General features: G+C 41.4%; 1 protein-coding gene across 1 annotated transcript in view; it reads left to right on the top strand.

Annotated features, from left to right (window-relative positions):
* Positions 1-16748, top strand: part of LOC133015130 (zinc finger protein 850-like) — a 44051-nt gene extending 27303 nt beyond the window's left edge. The window contains exons 6-7 of the mRNA XM_061082267.1: positions 8739-9394; positions 16153-16748. Of these exons, the coding sequence (XP_060938250.1) occupies positions 8739-9394; positions 16153-16748 (1252 nt within the window). The remainder of the gene's footprint in view (positions 1-8738; positions 9395-16152) is intronic.
* Positions 16749-17689: the final 941 nt, after the last annotated feature.

Genomic DNA, 17689 nt, shown 5'->3' with positions numbered 1-17689 from the left:
GGTGTTGCTGTAATAGGTAACAAACCAGGGACATTCACCAAAGCCATGACATAAGTATTACTATAAATTCAAATTCACACAACACATAATCCCAACTTACATTGGAACCTTCAATTCTGTGCAGACAGCTCTCAAAGCTGTCTCTCCCTTGTCTTTCAGAATCTTGAGCAGCCTTTCCACAGCCATAAACAGTGAGTTCCACCGGATGGCATTTGGACCTAGCAGCTGGATGGAGCAGAGGTCTTCCACTGCTTCAGCTGCTAGAGTGGATCGCCCACATTTATTCCACAGTCCATGACACTTGCTGAATGCTGAGCGATGCAGTTTTTTGTATGCATCGTTGGCAGTTGCTTTTTCAGCATCGACTGTAGAGACCAAATTGAGCAGATGACAGACACAGCGTTGATGCTTTGGGAGCTCAACTTCCAAGCCATCATTCTGATTTAGGATCTCTGACACTTCAGCAAACTCCACTCCTTCCTCACCCTCATTCTCTTCTTCCTCCCCTGGTTCTGCATTACCACAGACTTCATTGTTGTTTGTCTCCTCCCCGAAAACTTTGAAAGCCTTTAGGAAGTTGGAACCGTTGTCGGTGGTTGTTCTCACAATTTTGTTCCTGATTCCATATTCTGAATGGATGTCATTGAGTGCAGTGGCAAAAACATCAAAGGTATGGGAACCTCTCAAATGTCTACAGGCCAGGGCTGCTGATTGTCTGGTTAGGCCCGTTTTCTTTTCAGTGCTGTCAGCTCCTCGTATTTGGTTTTATGATTTGCATGCTTTCTCTACATCAAAAAAAGAAGAGAAAAATATCAGTTTGATGCTCAAGACATCACACAGCAGTTATTACAATGACAGGCAGCCTACAGTTTGTTTAAACATGAATGTTATTGTTAATACATTTTAATATCCCTTTCACAGCAGAAATTTTGACACTAAACTAGTAGGGTAGGGTAAACAGTTATTACCAATGATATCAGCCAATGAATATATGACATTGTATATAAATAGAATTGCATCTTTCCTAAGTTACTGAGGTAGGATATGCAAATATATGTTGCAGCCAGAGAATATAAATGGGAGAATAAATTACCAACTGCACTCAGACAATGGACATACAGAATATACATAGATTCAGCAGAAAGAATATACTCTACAAATAGCTGTAAATGTGGTGAACTATAACAATTATGAGCTACATGCAATCCAAACAACAATTTGTGAATGCACGCCTACACTTGGACCATACATGGACCCGCATGCACGTGTCTACTTTGTAGACACGCATGTTAAGCATGTTAAGTAAAATGCTCAGCTGTATCTGTTCTGTTGGCAAACAATATTTTACCAGCGAGACTTTTGCACTTATTCCTGGCAGTGTTAATTTTGGCAGCTATTTTTGATTTAGTCTTAGTCTTAGTCTTTTGACGAAAATGCATATTAGTTTTAGTCTAGTTTTAGTCATTTTTATCCTTCTTAGTTTTAGTCTAGTTTTAGTCGACGAAAACAAATTACATTTTAGTCTAGTTTTAGTCGACAAAAACAAATTACATTTTAGTCTAGTTTTAGTCACATTTAATAGCCACATTAAACTCCTTATCTTCCCTTCTCAGGTCCAGGGACCCCCCTGTGTTGTGTCTACAATACTGCATACTAGTCTAGCTTGCAGTACTTAGGTTGTCCATTAGATGTCCCTCCTAAAGGTCTATAGCAGGGGTCGGCAACCTTTACTATCAAAAGAGCCATTTTGCCCCCTCTTCCCCCAAATAAAATTTGTCTGGAGCCGCAAAACTTATTTGATAACAAAGCTGATAAAATTTTATATAAAGTTATACTATACTAATCTGTAGATTATTGCATTTATGATATTATAGAACAACAATAAAGAAAACTGTTGACATTTTATTTATTTTTACCTGTTACAACAAAGGGAAAAACCAAATGCTTATGAAGAGGAGAAGAAAATACACAGGCGTAGTGTAGGCCTACTTTGAAATAAATTAAACGCAGAACTATGTATGTATGTATTTGAGTCATCCCCATATTTGTGGGAAATGTATGAAATAAGAAGTACCCTATTTTGAAATAAATAAAACATATAGCTGCAGCCTATATATTTTAGTTGGCGTTGGCGAAATGTGAAAACAAAAATTGAAAGCAGATCAGCGCTGATCTCAGAGCAGCTGACACCAGAGAAACTCTGTGTTTTCACTGTTTCCATAGTTAAGAAGCAGCCGGGGAGTCAGTGACCGGCCTGCTCCATGTGAACGAGCTCTTATCTACTGTGTCTCTCTGAGCGAGTGCGCGGGGGCGGAGCCTCGGGACCGGTGCACACACACACGCAGACACACACACTCGCCGCTCCGGGTACTTCATGACGGCCTGATACGATTATTTTTTTTAATTGTTGTGACTTAGTCAACCGCCAACATTTTCGTTTCGTCTCGTTAACGAAAATTAAAATAGATTTCGTCATAGTTTTTATTTTCAAAGATCCATTTCGTTACGTCTTCGTCTCGTCTTAGTCATGGGAAAAGGGGCGTTAACGTATATTTATCGTTATCGTCAACGAAATTAACACTGATTCCTGGCACAATACATAACCTGAGAATGTGTTTTTTGAGGTTCGACAGAGAGTTTTGAAAGGCCATTATTTCCGTTTCCCTCGGTAGACACAAGAGGCACTTCATTCGATAGGATGTATCTTGCATCCCCACGAAGGCAAACATGTTCGCGAGATACGGCCACGGGTGTGGTTGATTTGGTTCTTCGGCGGTGTCTTCAGCATCAGCGATAGATGAGGTGGATGATGTAGCCATTGTGATTTACTCCGGTGTAGTCGGGTTGACGGCTAATGGCTTATCTCCCGTGCCGCCCTCAGGTTCTTGCGCAAACACGCACAGTCCGGATAATCCAATCGCGATGACAGACAATTATAATTATATTCAGATTTTAATTTGTAACGAGTAACGAGGTGTTCAATGAAAATGTAACGGACTAAAAGTATATATTTTGTCTTTTAAATGTAGTGGAGTAAAAGTAGAAGTCTTGATGAATAAAAATACTCAAGGAAAGTATAGATCCTCAAAAAAACTACTTAAGTACTGTAACAAAGTACTTCTACTCCGTTACTATACACCAATGCATTATGGTACACCAGCATTGTTGGCAGTGAAAGCAAACTAATCTGTCCACGCAGAATTAAACTCTCTACTTCCCTCCCAGACTTTTATTTTTGGGATTTATCCCTGCTTAGTTTACAGAGGCCGGAGTCGGAAACTCTAGATTAGCGACCTGCAGGGACGAGCACCGGGACGTAATAGGATGTGACGCATATTTTAGTTGATGAAATTTGAAAACAAAACGTGAGAGCAGGTCAGACCGGAGGCGGACACAGAAACCGAAGCTCGGTACAAACCAAATGCAGCTTCTGCTCTGATCCAGAAGCTGCGGCGCTGATTCTCTGTCACCAGAGAAACTCTGTGTTTTCACTGTTTCCATTGTTAAGAAGCAGCCGGTGAGTCAGTGACCGGTTGCTTCACGTGAACGAGCTCTGATCTCACTGTCTCTCTGACGCTGGGACCTGGAAGCGACGCCGTGCAGCGATCGTTTTGGCGTCGAGTATTTTTTCCGCTTATCGCCCCAGGAAACACACTGAAAAATGATTTTAAACGATATTGATGACATATTTTATATGATATAAATTATCAAATATGCATCCCATAGTGTGTATTCCCCTTCTGTTGTCCTGGAGTTTTAATTTGACCAATCACATTATTAAATGCCCCCCTCTGCCCATCCACTACAGCCACACAAGCAGTCATATAGTTAAAAAGAGGGTGGGGGGCGGGGGGGCTACGTATTCTCCACATAGGCTTTTGGAGAATACGTAATTTGAACGGAGCAAACAGCGGAGAAGTTCTTCAACATGGATGACATTAAATTAATAATTGGAGTGGAGAAGTACAGTGAGTTGTATGATCCTCAGCACATGATGGCTGCTGTTGCAGTTAATGAGGGAGCAACAAGTAAGTATATGCTTGAAAAAAATGATTTAATGCCGTTTTTACTGTAGGCTGATAACAGCAAAAGTATGTGATATTATTAACGCTGAACCCGGCGTGAGACAGTGAGCGGAGCGGGGAGGCGGAGCCCCTGGGCCGGTGTGTGTCTGCTATCTGGGAGCTCGCACACACACACAGGCACACACATTCATCCGCTCCTGGTATTTCAGGACGGCCTGATACAACGATGTTTTAAAAAATGAACATGAACGTGACGTTGACTCACATTCATATGAAAACTGATTTGTTAAGTTCACCGTTCACGAAAAAAATGCGCAACGTGCACTGTACAGGGAGCGACTGCAGAGGGGCTGAAGAGCTGCATGTGGCTCCGGAGCCGCAGGTTGCCGACCCCTACCCTAACACAACAGGTGAGGACATGTTGAGCCGCATGTTGTCTTTTACCTGCTGCCTGTCCAGGTGCTGTCCTGTAAACGGTTCCGTGCTTTGTAGATAACTGGCAAACTTTTTGTAGGAAACCTGGTCTTGTTAGGAGAGACGCGTTCATCCCACTTGGGATGGAGCAGCTCTCTTATCCAGGAATATTACCCAGTCTATCACATGACAACCCAGAGCTGGGACCAGGAAGCAGAGCTGCAGTGCTACACACTTCTCTGCTCCCTCTGGATCAGTCACACAACCCCATAGAGACTGTGTCTGTCCACCGTCAGATTAAATTATTTAAATTAAACAATAACACAGCGAGAACTCAACACAATAATCTAATACAAATGAACACAACCTCTGAAACAACGCAGGACACTAAGACTTTTAAATGTGGTCTTTTAAACATTAGATCACTGTCATCAAAGGCTATTTTAGTTAATGAACTAGTCTCAGATTACAACATAGATTCATTGTCCCTCACTGAGACGTGGCTGCATCCTGATGAATATGTCAGTTTAAATTAATCTACTCCCCCCCCCCCAGTCATTTAAATTCACACGTTCCCAGAGAATTCGGACGAGGAGGTGGAGTTGCTGCTATTTTTAACTCCAGTCTATCAATTAATCCTAAACCTGAACTCAGCTACAACTCATTTGAATGTCTTGTTCTTAGTCTTCTACACCAATCCAGGAAACACCAACAGCCAATCATATCTGCTGTAGTTTACCGTGCTCCTGAGGCTTATACTGAATTTTTAACAGAATTCCCTGAGTTTTTACCAAACCTAGTCCTAAAGACCGATCAAATTATTATTGTTGGTGACTTTAATATTCATGTTGACAATAATAAAGATAGCCTTAGCGTAGGGCTGTGCAATTAATCAATTTTTAATCGTGATTTCGATTTTTGGGCCAAACGATCTCCAAACTAATATAATCGAGTTGAAACAATTTTTCTGAAATTGCATTCGCAATTCAGTCCTTCCCCCAAAGCATTCAACGCGGCCCAGCTGACTGGCACTCACTCTCAAGCAGCTGTAACGTGAAGGAGACGAGTTGTGTGTGTGGTGACCGACGGTATTTAAAAAACAGCACGAGTGGAAAATGGCAGGGGGAGGGCAGCCCCGTCTGATCCACAACAAGGGCAGAAAAACTTCTCTTGTATGGAAACACTTCAGATTAAAAGAATCCGACGAGGAGCAGATAACCATAACTTGCTCAATTTTCAACCGATTTTTAAACGGTTTAGTTTGTTATAAACATCAGAGATGTAGTTCTGACACTGCATACTTATGAATAATTATGTTATTTTCTAAAAAATAGAATAATGTTCTAAATTAGTACATGATTTCCCTTTACAAATATACATCAAAAATTATTTTATTTAATTATATTTAAAAAGTACATGTACCACTACCAACACAATGTTATCGGTGAGCGAGTCGCCTGTGGCAAGATGGCCGCCATGTGCGGACGTTCGTCTCAGTTCACCGGCAACGCGGATGAGACATCTAGCCTGTGTGTGTATATATATATCTATGGCTGCACCCGGCTGCTACTGCAGTAAAGTGAGCCGTCATATGGGAAGCCAGCCGCCACTCAGGGTTTTGTTGCGCGTCTACTCGTGCCTTATACGGTAAAGCGGTATAGATAGTCGGAGTGCCTAAAAAGTACAAAAACACAAATATATTTTAGTAATAGTCTCTCAATTGATTTATTTTGTTATCTTCATGGCGTTTCGTTCATTTAAATTATATATTTTTACTGCAAATTGAAGGGCAAGTCTGTAAAAAAGGACCAATGTATTCATATTGTAACCATATTTGGAAGCATATTGAAAATATTCCTTAATAGGTTTTAAGTGACTTTGAGTATATGCTTGTTCCCGCGGTCTTTGACTATAATGAGAAAACGTTTTCGAGTGTTTTTACCGCAGAATAACTGAGAAAATTAAAGAGCAAGTCTGTGAAAAAGGACCAATGTATATATAATGTCGATGACACTCACAGGTGGTCTTCTATCATGTTGAGGTGGAATGAGTCTGTGAAAACAGGAGGTTTCATCTCAATTTTAATGTGGATATTGCATAGTCAGAGACTCTACGAACAGGAATCCACTGGAAATTACTCGTAACCTAGCAAGGAATATCTTTAAAATTCATCCAAACATGTATATTGGGCCACTTTCACAGATTTGCCCTTTCATTTCCTCAGTTATTCTACAGTAAAAATATACAATAATGTATCTCAGCATAGTCAGAGACACCACTAACAGGAATACATTGGAAATGACTCATAACCTCTCAAGGAATATTTTTAATCAGCTTCCAAATATGGTTACATTATGAATACATTGTTTTGTTTTTACAGACTTGCCCTTTAATTTGCAGTCTGGATACATGATAATTGACATGAGCAAATACGCCATGAAGATTTAAAAAAAAATTCAATAAAATATAGTTGTGTTTTTCGTAATTTTTGGGCGTTTCAACCAAACATGCTGTTTTACCGTAAAGCCACAAGGAGACTCGCAACAAACACCCGAGGGGCGGCTGGCTTCACACATGACGGCTCACTTTACTTCACCCGGCTGCTCCACCGCTCACCTGAATAATGAGGAGGATTTGATGATGTTGTGACGAGTCTGTGCAGAAAACCTGCTGCTGTGTTGCTCATGTCTGAAACAGAAAGTCTGGACACATTTCTCTAAGTTTTAGCCACAGGTCTTGTCTGAAAGCAGCTTAACCAACTAACTAACGTCCCCTCGCCCTGTTCTCCTCTGTGACCTAATTGGTTTATTATCCTCAAAATGAAAAACTTTTTTACCAGAAACCCTTTGTGTGATGCTGCTTCCTTTACGATCTGCGTCGTGTCGTTGCATTTTTGTTTTTGTTTGTCCTAAATGTGAGAACATCCGGTCTCGCTTTGGTTCAATCAAGTATTTATTAAGAAGCAATGAAAAGGTATAAAAAGTTACTGCTAAGCAATGGGCACCCAAAGCACACCCCCGGCCCTCTAGCGGCACCGGACAGTCACGAGTGGCGCCGCACGGACGGCGGTTGATATATCTTATAACAGAAGTTATAACAGAATTGGTCAACAACGAGGGGAAGTCTTCCACGGTTCTTCCTCGATGGTGCTCAGGCGTAGTACCTCCCTCTTGGTACTGGAATAAGGATATGACGAGCAGCCGCTCCCAATCTCGCTCCTCCTCTGATAGTGGCTGGGCAAAATCTTCAGTTCATGACAGTTTATAAAAAAAGGTACAAACAAGCCTTGACTCAGCTGACTCCTTGTGGGTTGATGTTGTTGTTCATTGGAGTCAGAATATTGTTCTGTTTGTGTTGACATTTGCATCCTCCAAACCAAAACAACGCCTGCCCCCAAACTCCTGCTTTATTGTTAAGAGTACAGTTCCATAAATATCTTCACAGACACAAAGAAGCTACAATTTAAAATACCAACAGTCTTAACACCAACTGTAAACGACCTCAACATCTCTACTTCCTTAATGTGATCGTTCAAACATCACAACAGTCGACATTAAACTCTGAAATGAAAGACGTGTGTATTTGTGTTTCAGTGTGTCCTGCAGACGTCCAGCAACTGATGGTGATTAAGGAAGAGGTTCCCTCTGAGCAGCAGCAGTGGAGCCCCCTTGTGGACCAGGAGGACCCAGAGCCCTCCCACATTAAAGAGGAACAGGAGGATCCAGAGCCCCCCCACATTAAAGAGGAACAGGAGGATCCAGAGCCCCCCCACATTAAAGAGGAACAGGAGGACCCAGAGCCCTCCCACATTAAAGAGGAACAGGAGGATCCAGAGCCCCCCCACATTAAAGAGGTACAGGAGGACCCAGAGCCCCCCCACATTAAAGAGGAACAGGAGGAGACAGAGCCCCCCCACATTAAAGAGGAACAGGAGGAACCGTGGACCAATCAGGATGGACAGCAGCTTCAAGGACTGGAGGAGGCTGATATCAAGTTCACATTGACTCCTGTCGCTGTGAAGAGTGAAGAAGATGAAGAGAAACTTATATCGTCAACGCTTCATCCGAGTGAGAGGAAGGAGAACAGAGAAGACTGTGGAGGACCAGAACCAGCCAGGAACTCAGGACCTGATGGACGTTTACAACCAGGTCCTGAGGACAAGGCTGAAGACTCTTCTGAGACTGAAGTCAGTGAGGATGATTGGATGGAGACCAGGGAAACTCAGACTGGTTTAAATACAAGAAATAACAAACAGCCTCTAAGTGAAATGGGATGTGAGACAGAAAAAAAAACGTTTAGTTGTTCTGAGTGTGGTAACAGATTTAGCAAAAGGAGCGATCTTAACAGACATACTAGGAGTCATACAGGAGAGAAACCGTTCAGTTGCTCTGAGTGTGGTAAAAGATTTAACCAAGGGGGCAATCTAAATACACATATGAGGCTTCATACAGGAGAGAAACCGTTTAGTTGCTCTGAGTGTGGTAAAAGATTTAGCAAAAGGAGCAATCTAAATACACATATGAGGCTTCATACAGGAGAGAAACCGTTTAGTTGCTCTGAGTGTGGTAACAGATTTAGCCGTAAGGACAGTCTAAATGCACATATGACGATTCATACAGGAGAGAAACCGTTAAGTTGCCCAGAGTGTGGTAAAAGATTTATCCAAAGCGGTACTCTAAATATACATATGAGGATTCATACAGGAGAGAAACCGTTTAGTTGCCCAGAGTGTGGTAAAAGATTTATTGAAAGGGCGAATCTAAATATACATATGAGGATTCATACAGGAGAGAAACCGTTTAGTTGCTCTGAGTGTGGTAAAAGATTTAGCCGAAGAGGCAGTCTAAATACACATAAGAAGACTCATACAGGAGAGAAACCGTTTAGTTGCTCTGAGTGTGGTAAAAGATTTAGCAAAAGGAGCGATCTTAACAGACATATGATGATTCATACACGCATCTGAACGCATCTCGACGCCAAAACCACGCAGAGATAAGAATCTTTGTCTGAAAATTCCTTTGTGTAACTCACGTGGCTTACGGCCATTTTTTACTTCGACCTCATGTTGTCATTAACAAAGGCGTCCATTTTGAGTAACGTGAATGTACCACCATCTTGATTTCGAACAGATTACGTCACCACGTGACTGTGTCATTACCTCATTGCCACTCCCCCTCTCTCTCTCTCTCACACACACACACACACTTAGAGACACTCACACACACACACACACACACAAGGACGCAGACACACACACACACACACACATAGATATACAATCAGTATTACACGTGTGTTCTAAATTGTGATAAGTGCTGCTACTGCTACTGTTGTTATCTGTGAAATAGTAAAGTTTTGTTAAATTAAGAATCATTGAATAACATTAACTTTATTTCCCCTTTTTTAATAAATCCTTTTGTAATTAAAGTATCTGTATCTTGTGATTATTTGTGCATATGTATGTGAATACAGCTGGATTATGATAGCCTGTGCTTGAACTTAAAACCCTTCATTGTTGATTATATAATCATTAATATAAAATATTGAGATTATTAATTTAACTTTTATAAACTGAGACTGATCCTTACAGATTGAATGTTGGTCCCTGTAGCCAGGGTGGTGGCCCGTCTATATTATTCTTAATTTATCATTTTATTGTTTTCATTAATGATTTAACTATTCTTAATTGATAACCCTATCATTTCTAATTGATTCTTTTATTATTCTTAATTTAAAGATTTACCATTTTTTAAATATTTTTAATACATATTTTTAATTATTTATAATAATCATATTTCATGATTATTAATAATTAGCCAACGTCAAGTCTACTACTATTGAACAAACGTTATTAACTAGTTTATATGATTTAATGTTTGTTTTAAAACAATGGTTTCTTGTTACGTGAGATTCAATGACAGTGTGTGTTCTCCTTTATGTATTGAATGTGTTTCCAGGAATAAAAGTCTAATAAAAAGATATTGGCGTCGTCGCCCTCCTTTTTGTTTCTGTATGAACGGAGGCTGCACTGGCTACAGTTGAATTGTCTCTTCACGAGACAAATTAATCAGCTTCTCACAGTCAGACATGTTTGTTTACGTTTGACGTGAAGTCGGAACTGGGCAATTTCAGGTCAGAATATCTGACAAACGAGTCGTCTGGAACGCAGCAATTTTATCTGTATAGCCCATATTCACAAATCACAATTTGTCTCATAGGGCTTTAACATGGTGTAACATCGTCTGTCCTTAACCCTCAGCAAGAGTCAGGAAAAACTACTAAAAACCCTTTTAATAGGTTAAAATACGTAGAAACCTCAGAGAGACACATGTGAGGATCCGTCTCCCAGGACGGACAGAAGTGCAATACATGTCAAGTGTAGGAAAACATCAAGATAAAGGTTTTAGCAGCGTTGATGAGGGTTAACATTTTGAAGGATAACTTCAATCCTTAAAAATGCATCTTAATAGGTGAAATAAGTAACTGAATGAATGAATGAATCACTCTCCCTTTTTGCTATTTGCTATTCAACCTGCTGAGTCATTTAGTTTCTCCATTCTGTGACACTGGGCCTTGTTTAATATAGTATCACACTAATTAAACAAACTCACTCAACCGGTCCAATTAAAATCAAACTGGATTTCATATCAAAACACATTTCAGCTCTTTAATTATCAGTGTGACACTCAAACCTGCTTCATGTGGGTTTTTATAAACTTTTTTAATATCGCTGCAGGTGAATAAAAACTTTATTTAAGCTTCAAGATTTTCAGGAGAAAAACTCATTCGACTTTTCTCTCATCAAGCTGCTGTTTCTGCAAATTCATATTAAAGAACTAATGAATAATGTGTGTTTGGTTAAGTGTGCGTGTGTGTGTGTGTGTGTGTGTGTGTGTGTGTGTGTGTGTGTGTGTGTGTGTGTGTGTGTGTGTGCAACCGGCACCTGAAGCAGGAAAACACGTTGAAAACATACGTACATGTTTATTTGTTTGTTTACGTAACACTCTTACAGATACATTACTGAGCATCGCTTACAAATTACTTCTTCAAAATCCAGAAAATATGATTTGATTATTGGTATTGGTTCTGATATCTGTCAAGGCAACAAGATCCATAGAATCACTTCCTGTTTGCACAATGTCCCTTTTGTTGTTGCTTAATTTGAGGAAGTGACAGTTAAATCAAACTGAAAAGGATCATTTCTCAGGACTGTATATTTTGGAAACTTCGTGGATACTTTATTATGTAAGTTGATGTTGAAGTTTATTCTGGTCAGCCAAGATGTCAATGTTGTTGTAAAAGTTGATGATGAAGGAAAGGAACGCGGACCCAGTACTTACAAGTATAATAATGTTTATTTCACAGGTCAGGACGAGCTCTAGAACTCAGAGAAATCACCCAGGCCAAATAGTGAAATCTGACCAGCCGTGGTCTCACACACATTATATAGAGAGGTTAGTTCCGCCCACGACTTCGGGTAACATGTCATCCCACCTAGGGCCTTCTGCCTAATAAGGACGTTTGTACACGAAGATGAAAACACAGCGGTCAAGGATCTTCCCTTTACCCCCATCCATTTGCTGGTCAGAGGTCATTCCCTAGGTCAAAGGTCCTTCCAAAGAGGGAGAGACCTCCTTGAATAAACACCTGAAGGACTCTCTGGGAATGTCCGAGAGTCACGAAAATAAGCATCATAAATATAAACCTGTCATTATAGTTAAACACATGCTAAAATCATTAACTCTAGTGAATAGACGACAACGTCTTCCTGTCAAGTTCAAAGAACAGAGAGAGAGACAACAAGAGGCTTCTCTGTTGAGGTTGGGTGTGTTGATGTGATCTCAACACTAGAGGTCAGTGTGTCAGATCAGAGTCCAAGCCTGAACAGCTCTATGTGTCAATATTTCCTCAGGGTCATAGCGCCACCTACTGATCAGTGTGAAAATTAAGTTGTTGTAACATTGTCCAATTGACCCAAAGTTGCTCACGCTACATCAGAGCCCCTACTTGAACAGATATTTTAGTCTGTATCTAATAATACTAATGGCGCCACCTACTGGTAACCAGAAATAAGCTTTGTTTAAGAACTATCATTCAATTTACATAAAGTTCACAGTGTGATGTGCTATTTGATAGTGTTGACTGTAATGAGCAATGAGCAGGCAAGGATCAACGTCACGTGATGGACGCAGGAAGTGAAGCGTTTATCTTTGCCGCAGTTCGCAAAACGCAACCATTCCCGTTCAGTGCTGCCTTGCAGGGCTAGAAATTGTTGTTCATTTTTGGTTTTACTGTCGGAGTTTGTTTAATTTAATTATTGAGTATTTCTACTTCACTGTCTTAGTACTTTTACTTGTAATGGAATATTACTTTAGTCTCATGGTACTTTTACCTCAGTGAATGATCCGAATTCTATTTCCACCATTGGTTAAGTTTATTTTGTTGCTTACACTTAAGTACTTAACCAGTACTTGTAACAGAGTATTTCTACTGTGCAGTATTAGTACTTTTGTTTCCTCTTCGTCCTCCAGTCCAGCAGGGGTCGCTGCAGGCTCGGAGCTCGGAATCTCTACTTCCTGTCTTTGTCCCCTCAGAGACTCAGAGACGAGCAACATGGCCGCCATGCAGCAGCTGCGGGTGTCGGTACATGAGCGGATCCGCGCTGCCGCTGAAGACTTCCTGCTGCAGGTGGAGGAAGGAGGAGGAAAGGCTCGAGTCCCGGAGCTGAGAGCGATGCTCACCGAGCGGCTCGCGGCGGCGGGAGAGCAGATCCTCGCGGGGCTGGAGGAAACCTTGTTCGAGTCCGAGGAGCGAGTGGAGCGGACCGAGCTGGAGATCTGCCGCCAGAGGAGGCTGCTCGATGCCGTGATGCAGCCCGAAGTCCGGCTGCACAGAGCAGGTCAGTCCCGGGAGTGGGGGGGGGGATCCATGTTCCCAAGGGCCACATGAGAACAGGGACAGTTGTGGAGGGCCACACCAACAACCCAGAGCTGGGACCAGGAAGCAGAGCTGCAGTGCTACACACTTCTCTGCTCCCTCTGGATCAGTCACACAACCACATAGAGATTGTGTCTGTCCACCATTAGATTAAATTATTTAAATTAAACAAAAACAGAGCGAGAACTCCACACAGAAATCTAATACAAATTAACACAACCTCTGAAACAACGCAGGAAACTAAGACTTTTAAATGTGGTCTTTTAAACATTAGATCACTGTCATCAAAGGCTATTTTAGTTAATGAACTAGTCTCAGATTACAACATAGATTCATTGTCCCTCACTGAGACGTGGCTGCATCCTGATGAATATGTCAGTCTAAATTAATCTACTCCCCCCCCCCCACCCCCCCCAGTCATTTAAATTCACACGTTCCCAGAGAACTCGGACGAGGAGGTGGAGTTGCTGCTATTTTTAACTCCAGTCTATCAATTAATCCTAAACCTGAACTCAGCTACAACTCATTTGAATGTCTTGTTCTTAGTCTTCTACACCAATCCAGGAAACACCAACAGCCAATCATATCTGCTGTAGTTTACCGTGCTCCTGAGGCTTATACTGAATTTTTAACAGAATTCCCTGAGTTTTTATCAAACCTAGTCCTAAAGGCCGATCAAATTATTATTGTTGGTGACTTTAATATTCATGTTGACAATAATAAAGATAGCCTTAGCGTAGGGGATGTGCAATTAATCAAATCACGTTTGAAACATTTTTTCAAACTAAAAAATAATCGTTTGAATAATCGTGATTTCAATATTGTCCAAAATAATCGTGATGATTTTTTCCCGTAATCGAGGAGGAACCGCTCAAACACTAACGTTAATACGTCACTTCCTGTCTCTGTCTGCTGCACCTCTGAGAATAATGAGGAGGATTTGATGATGTTGTGACGAGTCTGTGCAGAAAACCTGCTGCTGTGTTGCTCATGTCTGAAACAGAAAGTCTGGACACATTTCTGTGAGTTTTAGCCACAGGTCTTGTCTGAAAGCAGCTTAACCAACTAACTAACATCCCCTCGCCCTGTTCTCCTCTGTGAGTGACCTAATTGGTTTATTATCCTCAAAATGAAAAACTTTTTACCAGAAACCCTTTGTGTGATGCTGCTTCCTCTACGATCTGCGTCGAGTCGTTGCGTTTTCGTTTATCCTAAATGTGAGAAGAGCCGGTCTCGCTTTGGTTCAATCAAGTATTTATTAAGAAGCAATTAAAAGGTATAAAAAGTTACTGCTAAGCAATGGGCACCCAAAGCACACCCCCGGTCCTCTAGCGGCACCGGACAGTCACGAGTCGGCCGCACGGACGGCGGTTGTAATATTTTAGAACAGAAGTTATAACAGGATTGGTCAATAACGAGGGGAAGTCTTCCTCGGTTCTTCCTCGATGGTGCTCAGGCGTAGTACCTCCCTCTTGGTACTGGAATAAGGATATGACGAGCAGCCGCTCCCAATCTCGCTCCTCCTCTGATAGTGGCTGGGCAAAATCTTCAGTTCATGACAGTTTATAAAAAAAGGTACAAACAAGCCTTGACTCAGCTGACTCCTTGTGGGTTGATGTTGTTGTTCATTGGAGTCAGAATATTGTTCTGTTTGTGTTAACATTTGCATCCTCCAAACCAAAACAACGCCACTCTCTCTTCCCCCCAGAACCTGGGGCAGCTGCTTGAACTCTGTGTGATGTTGATTAAATCTAATGGAGTTATGCTTTAATATAAAAAGCTAGAAATGAGAACAAGTTAAAGTACAGTGTATTGTATGCCACAGATTCACAATCTCACAACAGGCAGCAGCTCTTATCAGACCTTTTATCAAGACAGGTGTGAGACTGACCAGTGATGTGAGGCACACACATTCTAAACGAACCTCAAGATTAACACTAAGCAGCAACGGTTATTAGAAGTCACTATGTGAAGGCCATGTATCTATATCTAGGCTATATATATGTCTGGCCCAAACTGCTCCTGCCCCGAACCTCCTGCTTTATTGTTTAGAGTACAGTTCCATAAATATCTTCACAGACACAAAGAAGCTAAAATTTTAAATACCAACAGTCTTAACACCAACAGTAAACGACCTCAACATCTCTACTTCCTGAATGTGAATGTTCAAACATCACAACAGTCGACATTAAACGACAAAACACAAGCTTTTCAAAACACTTCAGGAAACTCTGAAATGATAAACGTGTGTATTTGTGTATTTGTGTTTCAGTGTGTCCTGCAGACGTCCAGCAACTGATGTTGATTAAAGAAGAGGTTCCCTCTGAGCAGCAGCAGTGGAGCCCCCTTGTGGACCAGGAGGACCCAGAGCCCCCCCACATTAAAGAGGAACAGGAGGATCCAGAGCCCCCCCACATTAAAGAGGAGGAACCGTGGACCAATCAGGATAGACAGCAGCTTCAAGGACTGGAGGAGGCTGATATCAAGTTCACATTGACTCCTGTCGCTGTGAAGAGTGAAGAAGATGAAGAGAAACTTAAATCTTCAATGCGTCATCCAAGTGAGCGGAAGGAGAACAGAGCGGACTGCGGAGGACCAGAACCAGCCAGGAACTCAGGACCTGATGGACTTTTACAACCAGGTCCTGAGGACAAGGCTGAAGACTCTTCTGAGACTGAAGTCAGTGAGGATGATTGGATGGAGACCAGGAAAACTCAGACTGGTTTAAATACAACAAATAATAAACAGCCTCTAAGTGAAATGGGATGTGAGACAGAAAAAAAACCGTTTAGTTGCTCTGAGTGTCGTAAAAGATTTAGTCAAAGACACCATCTAAATACACATATGAGGATTCATACAGGAGAGAAACCGTTTAGTTGCTCTGAGTGTGGTAAAAGATTTAGCCTAAGATGCAATCTAAATTCACATATGAGGATTCATACAGGAGAGAAACCGTTTAGTTGCTCTGAGTGTGGTAAAAGATTTAGCCTAAGATGCAATCTAAATTCACATATGAGGATTCATACAGGAGAGAAACCGTTTAGTTGCTCTGAGTGTGGTAAAAAATTTATCCGAAGGAGCACTCTAAATGAACATATGATGATTCATACAGAAGAGAAACCGTTTAGTTGCTCTAAGTGTGGTAAACGATTTAACAATAGGAGCATTCTAAATAGACATAAGAGGCTTCATACAAGAGAGAAACAGTTTAGTTGCTCTGAGTGTGGGAAAAGATTTAGTCGAAGGGACTGTCTAAATATACATATGAGGAGTCATACAGGACAGAACCCGTTTAGTTGCTCTGAGTGTGGTACCAGATTTAGCCGTAAGTCCGTTCTAAATAGACATAAGATGAGTCATACAGGAGAGTAACCGTTCAGTTGATCTGAGTGGTAAAAGATTTAAGATCCAGTCCTAGTGTACGAGACGTAATGATTCATAAAGGAGAGAAGTGATTCAGTTTCCACCCTTGCAACAAAATTTTGTAAGGACATATCAGCAGTTACTTGTATTATATTTTTTCAATGTTCACTGTTTTAAATAGACTAACAGTTTTTATGTCCCTAGAAAACATAACTCATTGAATAACACAAAAGATTGTGTTTATATATCTTGTTTCTACTGATTTCTATATAATGTATCTATTTTTCATAATGTCCTTCATGTCATTTTAAGGTTAAAGTGTGTTCCTTGCACAGAATGAATGTGTTTTCTGTTGGGGAAGAGTCCAGAGCGCTGGCCGAAGTTTAGACCAAGGGTCGTAAAACGAGGCCTACACGCGATGCTGAGACCAGCTCTAGAGTTTTCCTGGTGGTTGGAGAGCCCCAGCCGGCCCAGGAGAAACCCCATTGTGTTCGTAGACGCCCACTGAGGGCTAAACCCCGCCCCCTGAGAGTTGAACACTGACATTCCATTGGCTGAACCCCATAGCCCACTCCTCGAGGAGGCTGGAACCTCTCAGGTCGATAAAACTGCTGAACCGCTGCTTTTTCCCTGCTCTGACGACTTCAACAAGACCTGTCCAGGTCCCTCCATACGACCCAGTAGCTAACGGGAGCAATTATACAGACGTTTTTTTTTTTTCATCTTTCTTTTCTGTTTCTATTTTAAGTCAACGTTTATTTTTTGTAACTTTAACTTGAAAAGATCGGCACAGGAAGTTCACTCGCAGGCCGAGCTCAGAGACTTTCTTTTCCACACGATCTACAAACGGCTCCAAACAGCCGTTCATCCCTGCAGAAGAACGACGTTCATTCTGTTGAGGAGCAAGAAGAATCCGCTCTTGTTCGGCCCAGCGCTGATCTCCATTGTCC

The sequence above is a fragment of the Limanda limanda genome, chromosome 12 (assembly GCF_963576545.1).
Source record: "Limanda limanda chromosome 12, fLimLim1.1, whole genome shotgun sequence".
Taxonomy (NCBI): domain Eukaryota; kingdom Metazoa; phylum Chordata; class Actinopteri; order Pleuronectiformes; family Pleuronectidae; genus Limanda; species Limanda limanda.
This window is presented reverse-complemented; position numbering and strand designations above follow the sequence as displayed.